The 15279-nt window shown below is 40.3% G+C and overlaps 1 protein-coding gene across 1 annotated transcript; it reads left to right on the forward strand.

The window, feature by feature from the left end:
* Positions 1-3736: 3736 nt before the first annotated feature.
* On the forward strand, positions 3737-12374 carry LOC139670830 (uncharacterized). The gene is made up of 3 exons (XM_071552975.1): positions 3737-3799; positions 10718-10798; positions 11383-12374. The coding sequence occupies exon 3, from the start codon at positions 11408-11410 to the stop codon at positions 12194-12196; it is 789 nt and encodes a 262-aa protein (XP_071409076.1). The 5' UTR covers positions 3737-3799; positions 10718-10798; positions 11383-11407; the 3' UTR covers positions 12197-12374.
* Positions 12375-15279: the final 2905 nt, after the last annotated feature.

The following is a 15279-nucleotide window of genomic DNA, read 5'->3' on the forward strand; positions in this document are numbered from 1 at the left end:
GTGGCCTGGAAATGCAGTACAAAAGTGATAAGAGCAGGTAATCTGTTTCTCCTATACCCATCTATACTTGCAATATTTCTGTGGGGGTCTTGGCCTTTACCAGGAAAGCTTCAGTGTCACAGACAGGGGCAAAAGCTTCATAAGAGTTATAGTTCTGTGCTGAGTCTTCCAGCCTTACAAGCATCAGCTCTACTATGCCATTGAGTCTGCTGTATTGTTCTAGGCATGTGCACAGGGTAAGAAGGCTCACAGGGGATCTGCTCTACACAAAGACAGCATTTTTTCCACTTCAGGGAGGACCCTGTGTATGTTCTTCCTTAACTGGTGAATTTCATTTGATGTGAACATTATGCTAAGGCTGAATTTCTAGGCAGATTATATGATAGTGCATTAGAAGAAGAAAAAAATCCCACCCCACCACCAACAAAAAAGCCCAAATCCAAACCAAAACACATATTCTTTTGAAAAATCGAGGTCCAGCTGTTAGCATCAATTATTTCAAACACCTACTGACTGTTCTGGCACATCTATCTCATTGAATCTTGGAAGTGATTTTATGTGCTTTAAGCATTTGATCACATAATCAGCTTCTGCATGGCAATGCAAAGGATCCTGAGCATTTTCCTGGCAGATAGTCAAGTCAAACCTGACAAAGAAACAAACATAAGGGAACAATTGTTGTCAAAACACATTGCATCACTTTACATGCTAAAGCATTTGCTCTGGTAATCCACCATGCTGACGTGTCCCTCTGCTGATGCCATCTGAGCAGGGACTGTATCCTTAAAGTTGACATGTGCATCACATTACAGCAGTGATTTTGTTATATATCATCGGCATAATGGATATTCAAAAGAGATTCATAATCTTGAAAGGTGGCTTGAATCCACAGATCTCATCCACGTTCTGGTGACTCAGAGCATTTTGGAAACTCATTTTATAACATCTCATGCTGGCTTGGGCAAAGGCAAAGTAAACAGTCGCCTAGGGCAGCAGACTTGGGAGAGAGGCAGTCCAGGTCTTGTTTCCTACTCACTCTCTGCTGGCGATGACAGGAATACGATCCTTTAACCTGCCTCTCCACTGTCCCTCCTGCTCCCCTTTCCAGTTTAATTCTTATGGAAATCTAAAGACATCTTTTTGCCTCTTCCCCATCTGTTTTTCTTGTTCAACCTCCCTCAAAAACTCCTGTTGGTTTCTCCTAGGTTTTCTCCTTCAGGGAGATTCCACTGCTTCCTACTTTGGCTGTTCCAGGATTGAGAGAGGATTCCCTATGCCTTTCCAGCCTCTCATTTCTTTCTGCAAACAACTATTTATTATTCATTATTTGCAGCCTTTGTTGAATGGCCTCAGCCATCCTTGGGTTTCTGGTAGCACAAGCTATGTGAGCAATACAATCCTGTGATAAAGTACAGCACATCATTTGCCTGTTGATACACATTGCTTTAAAACAACTTTTTTGTATTGGGGAAAAATCCAGACAGATGTAGAAAACTTTGTTGTATTGCTTATGACTCATGAGATTAAATGAAACAAAAGTAAGACGGTGTCAGCATGTCACCAAATCCCTGGAAGGGTGTGGCTTGCTCTGTTGGTAATGCTATTCATGCAACATAAAATTAGATTGCAGAATTCATTGCCATGGGATGTTATAGAAGCCAAAAGGCATAATCAGCTTCAAAAGGGAATTAGGCAAATTGTTCCATCAATGACTGTCAAGTGCAGTTATCTAGATGCAGCATCATGCTCAGGAAACCCCTAAAACATTGCTTGCTGGAAGCTATTTGGTTATAGCAGTGTTAGGATCACCCTCTCCATGGACCAAGAGTTCCTGTTCTGTGTTAAGGCTGAACTTTCAGTCTCTCTCCATAATACATGCCTTGTGGTTAGGGTGAACTACTGTGCACTTAGTCATCTGAAAGTTAACGTCATTTGAAATTGAAGTTGAAGGAAGCCTAATCCATCTGGCAGCTAACCCTGTCTATGTTGAAAACATTTTAGGATGAGATGAATTACCTAGATTAGGTGTCCTGTACTTTTTTCCAGTAAGCTTGATGTCTCTGTCTGTAAAAAGGGGCACACTTCAGAAAGGAACTTGTTTTTCCAAACAAGAAAGTGTGGGTGTTGTTTAAATCTGAACTGTGTCCTTCCACACAGATTTATTTTTCCTCTGTGCCAAAACTTTGGATTGCCTTAACTTGCTCAGCTTGGCCAGTTCCACCTCCTTCTGGCATAGATAATATGCACTTATTCCCCCAACCCACACTGAAAGAAGCTGCAAAGTTGTGCTACCTTTTTACAATGACTAAACAGCAATGTGTCCTTGAGAGAAGTATAAGTTTCTGAAATCAGTAGATTGGCAATTTGACAAGATATGAGAGAAGTCTCTGTAAGGCTTCTTGTACATTGGCGTGTGCACAACTACCACACATAAGAGAGCAGCACATCCTTTACTCATCTGACTCATTATTTTTGCCTAAGGAAGTGGAGCTCACATATGTAGGCATGTATTTGTTTGCTTTTTTGCAGATCCCTACTGGCAATGGTTGTTATCAAGACAAGTTTGTGAAGGAAAGCAAGGAACTGTGAGTAATTTGCTAAGTGTGAGGCCAAACATGATGTTTTTTTGCTTACTGGTCTCAAAATCTTAATTAGCACAGTATTTCCACTGAGTGTTGGGGTTTCTTCAGGAGTCAAAAAGTTGGTGCCTTGGCAGAGGTTTTAGAAAGGATGGGGGAAATGTTGCAAGGTGATAAATAATACACTAACCATTGGCAATGACTATGCCCTGAGAGCTCTTTTAATGCTCTTCAAGTAGATTTCAAGGAGGGTCAGTAAGCAAGACTAGGGATAAAATTTTGTCCTTGTGTTACTGGAGTTAATAACAGCTTGATAGTGCCTTCTGGGTACAAGGAGGATTTGGGACCACACACACCATTGGGGTTCTAGCAGAACCTTTGCTTGGGGCTCAGGGAGGTTCAGCTGGGGTTCAAACAGATAGGACTGCAGGGAGCATACATGGTACAAGGAAGCATTACCTATTTTTGACATACAGAACCCAACTATGCTTGCTGTTTCTGGGAAGGGTGAATTACTCTTTCTGTTCAATCTGAGACTTCAGTGGGATTGGCATCTCAGATTCTTCTTTCTTAGCCTTTTTCTCTAGTCATTCTAGTAGAAATTGGACTCCATAACTCTTCTTCCTGTAAGAAATAAGTATCTGTAGATACACATCTTCAAAATAAACCTCCAACTATTTGGAGGTGTATTTTTATTGATTGTATATATGATTGTCTTTTCTCTCCTACTTTCTAATCTGTTAAAAAAATTTCTTGTAGTAATAGGGCTGATAATTCTGCAGGTAATGAATTGGACTTTGACAGATGCTCAGCAAAGAACCTCTGGATGTAAAGATGAAACCCTTGGTGTGAAAAAATTATCTGCACAAACGACTGGAAGCAGGTTGCAAAAATCCAAGTTGCTGAGCAATGTCTGTGTTGCAAAGTAAGAAGATAATCAAGTACAACAAACCCTGGTCCATGTGCCTCCTCTCCCTACTGGAGTCTGTCAACTGCTGTAGCTGAGACATCAATTACACTACACATTGCTGAGATCGTGTGTTTTGGTGTCAGACAGGCTTGTATCATTCTCACTGTCATCCATCTCAGCCACTGTAGCAGCTTCAAAGGTATTAAGGAGTGAGCAAAACTGACCTTCTTCTCAGCCTCAAATGACCTTGGGGAAATTTTTTTTTTTTTTTTTTTACTCTGTGTTTGTGTGTGGGCAACACAGATGGCAGGTGAGTGTATTTAGGCACTGTGAGTAAAGCAGGGTTGTTATGGGTGCTGTGCAGGGGTTGATATGTAGTCAACACCACAGCTGGCTCCACAACAAGACATTCTGAATGAGAAAGTAGAATTTTTCCGAAGACGTTTGTAGATGAAGGCTTTTCAGTACTTGATATTGATCTGTAGACTTAGGTGTCTCATGGTCAATTTAAGATTTGTGGAAATGGTTAAGCTCAGACAGCATGAATATATCCATTGTTTTTTATTTCCTTTTACCTACTTTATCTGAAACTGATTCTTAACAATTTTTATATTAAATATAATTTTCTTACTATTCTCACATCATTCTGATTTAACAGCTAAGGCAGAAAATTTGCACCCTTTTTAAAAATATTTAATGTTATTACTTCAGAAAAAAAAGAAATGTCTTTGAGTTCTAGAAAGTCTGTAAGTTCATTTTAAGTTGTAGAAACACCCAATTTTTTGCATATCCTCTTATGGCTTAGCCCCATTTCCTAAAGTTTTCCTCCCTTGTATGTTGGGGTGGTTTTCCATCCCTCACAGTGCCCTGTTTATTATTTTTGCAGCTTAAAGCTTTCTTCGTTCTTAGCCATTGGTTTGTCAGTTATGATCAAGTGTCAACATGAAAGCAAACATAAGCATTGATTATAAAAAAATTACATAGTCTGCTTACATATTCATTAGCAGAAAGGATTTTTCTCTCAGTGCATACCGGATGTGAACTGTCACCAGTGGTGTTCCCCAGGGGTCTGTATTGGGTCCAGTCCTGTTTAACATCTTTATTGATGATTTAGATGAGGGAATTGAGTCCATCATCAGCAAATTTGCTGATGACATCAAGTTGGGAGGGAGTGTCGACCTGCTGGAAGGCAGGAGGGCTCTGCAGAGGGATCTGGATAGACTTGAGAGTTGGGCTGATTCCAATGGGATGAAGTTCAACAAGGCCAAGTGCCGGGTCCTGCACTTTGGCCACAACAGCCCCTGCAGTGCTACAGGCTGGGCACAGAGTGGCTGGAGAGAAGCCAGGCAGAAAGGGACCTTGGAGTACTAATTGACAGGAAGCTCAACATGAGTCAACAGTGTGCCCAGGTGGCCAAGAAGGCCAATGGGATTCTGTCCTGTATCAAAAATAGCGTGGCCAGCAGGACCAGGGAAGTGATCCTTCCCCTGTACTCTGCATTGGTGAGGCCACACCTTGAGTACTGTGTTCAGTTCTGGGCCCCTCAGTTCAGAAAGGATATTGAGGTGCTGGAGCAGGTCCAGAGAAGAGCAACAGGGCTGGTGAAGGGACTGGAGCACAAGTCCTATGGAGAGAGGCTGAGGGAGCTGGGGTTGTTTAGCCTGGAGAAGAGGAGCCTCAGAGGTGACCTCATCACTGTCTATAAATACCTGAAGGGAAGTTATAGCCAGGTGGGGGCTGGTCTCTTCTCCCAGGCACTCAGCAATAGGACAAGGGAGCACAGGCTTAAGCTCTGCCAGGGGAAATTTAAGTTGGATATCAGAAAAAAATTCTTTCCAGAGAGAGTAATCAGGCATTGGAATGGGCTGCCAGGAGAGGTGGTGGATTCACCATCCCTAGAGATTTTTAAACACAGATTGGACATGGCGCTGAGTGCCTTGATCTGGTAAATGGACTAGAGTTGGACCAAGGATTGGACTCGATGATCTTGGAGGTCTTTTCCAACCCAATCGATTCTATGATTCTATGTGATCTGCCTACATACTTTTTCTCACATCTGAATTCTATCTGCTAAGTTGGATAAACCAGTATTCACCTGCCAAGCATGGAATTCTTGCATTATATGAGCAGTACTTGTAAGGCTTTTAATACTGGAGCTTATACAAATATATTTCAAGTACCATCTTTTCCATAAAAACAATTATTTAGTTTTCTCCATGGGAAGACTGTTACATTATCTTCTACTATAAATTCTTTTGCATTTTTTTCTCTTTCCCTCTCTCACTTCTTTTTTCCCTGAACAAAATTATAGGCATTCTGCAAAATTAAGGTTAAAAAAAAAATAAAAGCAGGAAGAATGTCACTTTTAATTTTGCTAATACAAAACAAAATCTTTATATAGGGAAAAAATAACCAAACCTTTGACATCTTAGAATTTACTTTTCACTTAACACTTGCAGGAAATTTTTTTGCAATTCAGTGTTTTTCAGTGTATAATCAGATTTTACTTTTCAGTAAATGAAATGAATTATAATGAATTATAGACAAGTGTATTCTCTCCATTAGAACAAGAAACAGTAAGTGGGGTAAACTGGCAGTTCTTAAGTTTTTTTCTACACTACAGATTTCTATTTGTCTGCCCCACTAATTTGTAGGGCATAGGCTGCAGATGTCTTTGTTGCACAGCATTCTTAACCCTCTCTAGAAATGCAAAGATTTCTTCATGTTGAAATATGCTGTGACCCATTTGTGCCTAGAAGGGAGAAAAATCAAACAAAAGCCCATCTACATTTACCCATGGGTTATCCATTTCCACCATGGCCTCTGTGACAATCTTAACTGCTTAAGTAGATCCCTGAGTTCACAACAAGACTTTAGAAAGTTCCTTGTGGGTGTTTCAGCATAAAAATATGGCTCTGTGGATCTCATGGCAGGAACGTGGACTTAGATTGGTTTGGGCAATGATGCCATTACTCTTTCACTCCATGAACAGTGGTGAGATTGTAAATGAATGTTTTCCACATAGATGGTAGGAAGAACAGCTGCTGCCTTGAGAAAAAATCAAAACATTTCTTTTCTCAAATGTCTTTATAAAGCCACATAAATGTATTTTTCTTTCTGCATCCCTGGGAATAGTTAAGCCCAAGCAGAGCTAGGAGTAGGGTTGCTGAAATATTGCAGTGAGAGCTGTCATCAAGCCCTTCCTAGTGTTTGGGTCGCTTTGGCACCTGCAGTCTTGAGATTTTGAAGCTTGCAAACTCAACTCAACCTTAGTCTGAATGCAGTCTGAGCTATTCCTTCAGAGATTTGCACCTCTGACAGGCAGTTCTGTTGAGACTGGCAGCAAGCCTGCTAATTTTTACCAGTTGTGGCAGATTGTTTAACAGTTTTTTACCCTTAATATAAAGATGGTTGGCTCAAATGCCTGGATTTTCATGTTCAAAGCCACTGAACCTTTCCTCACTGGTAAAATCATGTTTTCACTCTACTTTTGCTTAAATGCTTTCCAGGTTATCTGAACACACAAATGTACTGCAACTCTGTTTAGTTGCTAATTTCCTTCTGTCTGAAACCCCTTGAGATGTCCCACTGTGGTTTTCCCTGCCCCTGAAATATCTAGAGCATTTCTTGGTGTCATCAGTGACCTGCTGGCCTCCATTTCTTATTTATCTTGGTGTAAAAACTTGCAGAAATGCTAAGTTGTGGACAAACAGGACAACAGAATGATGGCAATCCCTGGCTGGCCAGTGGCTCCTCAGGGTACCATTACCATCCAGCATATTGCAGAGTAGCCTGTAAGAACCCATGTCTGTTTTGGGTATGAAGGCAGAAGAAAGGGAACATATGACTTTCTTCTACAACTAACTGCCCCGTAAAAGGATTTTAAAGAATCTTTGGGGAAAAATTTCAGCCTCAGATGCACACATGTGGATCTCATTGATTTCACAGGAGGCCATGGAAGTGTGTACATTAACAGACAAAATATGGCTTTTCATCTTTAAGAGCAATTAATATAAAAGTTGGAATTACACTACCATGTAATAGGATATTTTTTACTACTTTGTTAAAAGTACTCCCCAAACTCAAATAAAAAAACAATGTAACATCCCTGGCTATTAAGGCACATCTTCACCAATGCTTATCACCTTTGATGCTGTTTGTAAATGTGTTTGGTTGTTATGCTTTGAACTTCAGTAAAACATTTGTACTTGATTTAATAACAAGACCGAGCACCTTCTTGTCCTCACATCTGTGCATGCTTGAGAATGGCATTATAATTGGAAGAGAAAGGAGAAGTAGTTGTCCTGACTATCCACAGGGACTTCTCTATGACCAGGTCTTTTTTGCTACCACACAAGACACAAGTGTGATGGCGAAACACTCATTCCATACACCTGAAAGCACAGAGCATTTCAGCATGTGCTTACACTTATGAGCCTGTGGGTTGCCAAGTGCTCCTCGTAGCTAATACCTGAAGGAGTGCAGTGGATTAAAAGCCTCTGCTGACATAGGCCTTGCAGGGGCAAGCAAGACTGACAGCTTGAAGGTGGCTCTCCAGGGTCTATCTACATCTCAAAACTGCTGCAGCTGCATCTACCTGTGAGTGGCTGGCAATGAAATGCAATGAACCTCAACTGAAGGCTCTTTGCTTTTTTTTTTACCTACCTGAATCTCTGAGTGTGTTGGACTGACAGATGTATCCACTGTGAAATCTGAAGCAGCTTCTGCCTGGAAAGGTTCCCACAAAGAGAAAAACGAGTCCAGGAGTGAGCAAGTGGCATTGAACAGAATCTGCCTGTTCTTAGAGAAAAGAGCAAACTGTTCTCTGAGTGTTTCTTCACCAGGGAAATGGCACAGTGTGTCTTTTGAAGAAGAAACCAACATAAGGTCTTTTCAGTCTGTCAGATTGCAAATAAAAGGGAGATGAACTGTAGGAGTCACTTAGTCAAGGAAACAGTCTCAGGTGAATAGAAGGGTCTTGTGTCATCTCAGAACAAGAATTTACATGTTTCCCTTTGAAGTGAGCTCTAGTCTTGTTTCCTGCTCCCCAGTCTGTCAGTTAAACAGAAGACCTTTCTCCTGGAAGGTTTTTGTAAGTTTTCACAGCCATAAGACTGAGTTTGTTCCTACTTTTGTACTTGAGTGTCTCTGTCTTTCTGACTGAAGTGTTCTGTACTTATTCATCTTCAGGCACAAACTGAATCTAGAACCTTTCCATCTGATGCTCTAGCTGAGATTTTATGAACTTGTGAACAATGGAGAGGAGGATAATAGCATGTCTGCAGCCCTGGCCATAAATGGCACTTGTATTTTAGCAATAATAAATATGTATCTTTTACAATATTTCTATTGTGCTGATTCTTTAAGTCCAATGGACTGAATATTTTTTTGCTATTAAGCTTTGTGGATTACAGCTGAAGTCACGATATTCTATGAAAAGCCTTTTGGCTCAATGAGTTCTGATTGGAGTTTTATTGTTCAGTTGATTATATCAGATGCTATTTATTCCATCTAGATCCACAACTATAAAACATTTAATATTATTTTTGGTGACTAATTTGGCAGGCAAAATTACTTTTTTGACCCCCTTTCCATTTCTTCAAACAGTACTGCCCGTAAAATTTTGCTGAAAAATTTAAGATGTAGACAGCTTGGGAAAAAAACAAACAAAATCCCCAACAACAAAAAAAACAATAAAACCACAAACGAAACTCACCAAAAAGCAGAAGCCCAAAACAAACAAAAAAAAAAAAACAAATCACAAAAAAGCACCCCAAAATCTGAGGAGTTTTATGCCTTGCTATGCTATTAGAAAATACTTATTTTGCAGAAAATTGCTACTAATGTAGATGTGAGGAACAGAATACTATTGCTAGTAGAAAAATATTGACATATCTGGAGATCAGGTAGTGCCCAGAACCCACCCACTGTCCTCTCTGTAGTAGAAAGATTTGCCTGCAGTACTTTGGAGAGGAGAGCAGCTGAAACTAAAAGACTCTCTATATAATGCTGTATTACAATGAACCTTTTCAGTGTGTTAATACAGTAAAATCCCTGTTATCTGAATTCCATATTCTTCAATTACAGTAACTTGTGATTCAGATAAATGGGAATCACCAAAATATAAACTTGCAGGGTTTATTAACTCACTGGATATTAATCTCTTCCTAGTATTATTTATATAATCTGCAGCATGATCTGGCATATAAGCACAGCAGGTTTAGTTTAGTTTATTTTACAAATTCAGTGCAAATTATCTCTTGCACCAAAAAATGCATTCAAGTTAGACCTCAGGGTATAAATCTGAATTTATGTTAACCAGGATTCCTATGTTCAAGTTTGTAAGTGTATCCTAACAGATTTATCAGAAAGGAGGATAGTCAGTACAGAAATGAAAAGTAAAAATTATTATCTGTATTGCAGCACACATAGAAGTGGAGATAGGATCTACTTTCATTCTTTTCCTGCTGCACAAAGATTCTAGATAGTATTTTGGATTGCTTCTTTCTTCTGTTTATATTAGCAGAATGGAATAGAGAAAGTCTTGGGGCAACTGCTGCCCCATGGTGAGTGCAGATGCAGATAGATTATTTGTGAATTTTGTTCTTGGCACTACAAGTGAGAGAGGATTTTGAAGGTAGCTTTTCTGAACATCAGAAGTGCAGATAAAGCTTATTGTTCTGTGAGATGGTTTAGCTGGATGTAGAACTGCTCTCTAAAGTTTAGACCAGCCTAATTAAACATAAGTGTACATTAAACACTTCAATCTACAGCCTCTGACTGTCTTTATGTTAGGCATTTTGTTGGTACTGAATGGTTGTTTAATTTTTGGGTTTAGCTTGTCCATGCAGCTAAAGTTTATTTAAGCTTATCTTCTCTGAAGGAAAATATGCTTACTGGAGTCCAGAATGCCTCATTCTCTTTTTTGGTGCTGTGCTACCTCCCTGGTGACTGTCAGGGGTGGGAAGGGACATAGACATTGCCCCCTGTAGATGGGCGAATCAGATATGTTTGGTTTTGAGGTTGGAAAAAAGCATCATCCAATCCTGACATTCATTTTGATGCTCAAAGATGACGTAAAAGCTGTATGTCAGGGAGGAATGCCCATTGAGGGGGAAGAAAGCAGCCCTGCACTCCTCTGTGATTGGGGCTGACTGTGTTGTTGCTGGGTGGAACAGTGTAATGCTGTTGCTGTTCCTGCTCCAGCTCTGTGATGTTTCTGTTTCAGATTGTGCTGACTCATATTCAAGAAAACATGATACACAGACATTATGCACTGTAACTCTTTTCCTTTCCCCCATTAACCTCGGTAAGTGTTTGGTTTCTTTTTCCTCTCTTTGGCTAGTGCGGTGCTAATACAGCTTTACAGTTAGAATTAATAGGAGGGGGAAAGGCAACCTTGTAAACAAACTGATAGCGGACAGATCAATCTTGGAGAGGGTATTTAAATGCAACCTGCTGTTTGTGGTGTATCCACCTCTCTTTAAAGCTGATCAATCCCGATAACTCGCCTGTCTCTACAAACTGCACTTGTTAGAGCTGTGTTCTTCAATGGCAGAAGTGCTTACAATGCCCATTTACAACTGTATTCTGTTTAATTAGTCAGCACAGCCAGTGCTGCAGGGATAGATCACTTGCCTTTAAAGATTTTAGAATGTTAATAGTACAGTATATCATTTTAATTATTATTGGATTAATGTTGTGTCTCGAAGAACATCTAATGCAAATCACAAGAAATGGCCTGAAGTGACCCAAGGGTTGTGCTTTATTAGAAAAGTAATAGGTCCATTGCTTAAATATAAAGAGACGTTCTTTCTTCAAATGTCACTGCACTGGGCTTCTCCATGTGTGTATGTAGAACTGAAATCCTTTTGCTTCCACCTTTGTCCATAGAAAGTTTCTGTAGCTCATGCATTAAATGGCCGAGCCAGCAGCTGTAATACCAGGAGATGAAGAGGAGATCCAAAATGATAGTGATGATGAAGATCGATTTCCAAATCATGATACTGTAACGGCGTCCCCTGGTTGCTCTGCCAGCCCTTCCTTAGCCAGCCTTAAAGAAGATGTGGGAAGCTCAACAGTGCCAGAAAGACTGTCTGTCCTCTCCAGCAAGGCTGTGGCCCAGGTAAAAGCCCTGACTGGCCTAAAGATGGTTACTGGTGGCCAGGTGCAGAGGACAGCCTCTGGCTTGGCTGAACATCATCTGACATCTGTAGATGCATCATTAGGTGGCTCATTGTACCCTGTCACAGTGGGTAACCTGCAACCTATGGACATTGCCTCCCTGTGCTCCAGAAGCCCCTGCTGCAATGGTGAATTGAGTTTGGATGTGCCGCAGGTCCCAAAGGTGCCCTGCGAGGCCAATGAGCCCCCACAGGCTGGGACCAACCAAGGGGATTGCCACATGCAGCAGCCAGGGAGTGGCATCGAGGGCGATATGGCCTCTTGTAGTTTGGGCCATGTGATTTGGATGAAGACCACAAAAGTAATGGAGACCTTAGAAAATAAGAAACAGGAGGAAAAGGAGAAGTACCGGCTCCAGGTAGCCATGTATCGGCGGCTCCTGCTGTTGCGCTCCATCAGGAGCTTGCACAGGCAGCTGGAGCAGCAGCAGGCCAGGCTGCAGGAATGCTATGGCATGGTAATAAATACCAAGAAAGAAGTGTTGAAACACATTTGCTCAACTTCACCCTCACCTTCGCTGTAATCGTGTTGCTGCATGCAATAATGAGTTTTGCAACGCCATCGGTGCTGCCAGTAAGTTTGCATGCTGCAGGGGTGGTAGCCTCAAACCCAAGGGCACGTGCCCACATGTGCTGAGAGTGGAGAGGAAACAGCAACAGCAGCAGAGCGAGAAGAGGGGAGAGAAGGTAAAGTGTCGACTCCCAAATTTATCTGGAGGGAACCAGAGCAAGACTGAACCCATGCAAGAAGATGACTCCTAATGCAAACTCAGAACCTCAAGATGAAATAGGATTTTTTTTGGCATATAGATTTGTAAAAAAGAAAAAAATCACCGCAAATTGGGAGCCTAGTATGAGGCTTGATCCACAAAGGTGATCAGATGCAAGGTTGCTGCCTGCTGAATGTGTGATATGACACATCTCCCTTCTACTTTCAGCGCTAACAATATTTGAACAGAATTAGGGTTAGTTTTCCTGCAAGAATACCTTAATCTAGAAAGCCAGGATATTTGAAATACTTAAGCTCAGGCTTGATTGTATCTACCTAGCTGCCTATTTTTCACAAAACTGCTAAGGCCACTGTACATTTGCAACCTGTACTTTCCTTTAAATTTTATTCAGACTGGTCAGAGATTGTTGTGGGAAGGCAGGACAGGCAAACACAGGGAAAAAGTGCAACTGCCTAAGCCAGATTTCCTCAGGAAAGTAAGCTAAAAACAAAGGCCTTGTAATCTGACATTGCATTGCAAACCCAGGCTGGCAGTGCCGGGGGAATGTTTGAGGTCTGCACAATTATTAATCTGCTGCTAACTCCCAGCAGCACTGGCATCTGCAAATCAAGCATATTTTGTGCCTTACTGCTGTCATTTAATGGAAGTTGGTGACAATTAGCACTTTTTATCCAGGTGTATTAGACATGTGGAAACCCCTGGAGCACTGTTTCTCCAATTGCAAGGTTAGGATGCCTGCAGGGAATTTGATGTCAGTATGCAACAAACACACAGGGAAAATGAAAGCAAAAAGATGCAACTTTTTTGTATCCATTTAAAAGGCACTGTGAGTCCTTATTACTGAACAGCAAATTGAATAGTTGAATGTGCTGTTTTAGGATCTGAAGCAAAATATGATTCAAGAAGAAAAGGTAAAAAAAAGTTTCCTTTTCTAGGATTTAAAGTGATATGGAAAAATCTTTTTTTTTTTAGGTATATATTTCTGATCATGCCACCTTTCCTTTTCCTCGGTTGTTTTTTTTTGTTTTTTTTTTTTTTAATAGTTTAAGTAGTTGAACAGTCAATCAGGCTTTTGGTCATTTTCTTTTCTGCATAAAAAGACAAATCTGTTATTTCTGGAATAATGTGCTATATGAAAGAAACTTTTTTTCTCACCTTTTTTGTTTTTGGTGTGTGTTGGAAGAGGATGTTGGTCTATGCATCCACACACGCCTCCGTGTATTCAAGAGATTGTGAAAGGCTGGAGCTTCTTTTTTTTTTCTGTAGCAGAAGCAGGAATAATCTCTCAAAATAATCTCTGCTGTCTTCAAGGAGTTTGGTTGATTATATTCACATGCACACATCTGTGAGCAAGGTATTGAAGTAATTCAACAAATGAAGTGCAGCAAAACATTGTCATTATTCCGTCTTTGTATTCCTGCGCATCCAAAATTATGGAAGCCCCCTGGGTATGCACAACCTTAGATAGGTTCATTCATCTCCTTGGGCCCTCATGTAGCCTCTCACACAGCACAAACTAGTAACTTTGAATGCAGAATCACCATAGAAACATCCTTGGCATCAAGGAGATATTTGAAGGAGCATCCTCTCTGCCTCACTTGGGGAATTCAGGTTGCCAGAGGCCTTTAGTGGGCTACAGAAGAGAGCTGGGGGGTTACATGTAACTGGGAAACATTTCTCCTGAGTTCTGATCCCATCTAGCTCTCTGCTCAGCCTTGGGAAAGCTGTTCTTTCTCAGCAATGTAGGTTTCCCAAAAAATGCTTAAATACTAAACAGACCTTAAAGGTAACCTGTTCTTTCTTAACGTACCTCTCAAGAAAAAATGTTAATCATGGTCAATAGGGCTGTGTAAAAATTCTATTACCCTGCCCCCCCTCCCCTTTACCCCCTAATCCATGAACTATGAAAGCCTTTGTGTCATTGGTTAAGTGTTCTGTGAACCAAATGCAAGAAAACCACTATTAGGTCATCTCTTCTGGGGAAAGAAGTGTTGGACAAGGGTCATATCTCAAAAATATTATGGCATTTTGAAACCGAATGTCAAATTGTTTCCATTAAGAAGATAATCAAAATGAATATTGTTGTTACTATTGGTCAACATTTGTTTTGAACTGTAAAAGGATTATTTTCTACATTACATTCTGCTTGACTAATACTCTCATGTAACTTTCCACTAGAATAAAATAGATGAACAAAAATATAAAAACAAAACAAAACAAAACAAAAAACCCAAACAAACAAACAAACAAACAAAACCCCAAAGCAACAAAATCACAAAACCCCCGAGTAATACAAAGTAACTGCTTTGCCTCAGTAGTTGCTAAAGGACAATATTGTTCTGCATTTGTTGCAAGAATGCCCAGCATTATTGCATAGAGCTACCTATAGTGTCATATTTGCATTTAAGAGTGACAAGAATAACATTAAAAAAAATACTTCTCACGTAACAACCAGTGCAGCAATAGCTAGTCTGTCAACCTGTCCAATTGCAAATTCTTTGTGGCAGAACCGTGACAATCTTTGTTTTGTACCTTTCCTAAAATTTCTTGATCCTAACTGGGGTCAGTAGATTCTTCTGCATTGTGAATATTAAATACTGAAAGATTTGTGTATGAGCAATGCTGTCTGATAGCTGGCAGGAAAATGAAGCCAAGACTTATTCTGTGTGTGTGTCCAGTCTTTCCATGTAGCACTTTTATGGATATATTCAAAATAAATGTTAACTGAGGAGATAACGTCAGTCTTTGCAACAATGTGCTTTTTAGCTGGTACTTCTGTGTGGCTACTAATAAGTGGAGTTGGACAAATCAATTGAAAACAATATGATTATGATTTTTGAAATGAGTTTATTTTAGAAGCTTGGCAAATGTGGCTT

Source organism: Pithys albifrons, chromosome 4 (genome assembly GCF_047495875.1).
Source record: "Pithys albifrons albifrons isolate INPA30051 chromosome 4, PitAlb_v1, whole genome shotgun sequence".
Taxonomy (NCBI): domain Eukaryota; kingdom Metazoa; phylum Chordata; class Aves; order Passeriformes; family Thamnophilidae; genus Pithys; species Pithys albifrons.

What these genes read in the sequence shown, in the direction of transcription:
- LOC139670830 (XM_071552975.1), top strand. Translation starts at nt 11,408, where the DNA reads ATGGCCGAGCCAGCAGCTGTAATACCAGGAGATGAAGAGGAGATCCAA.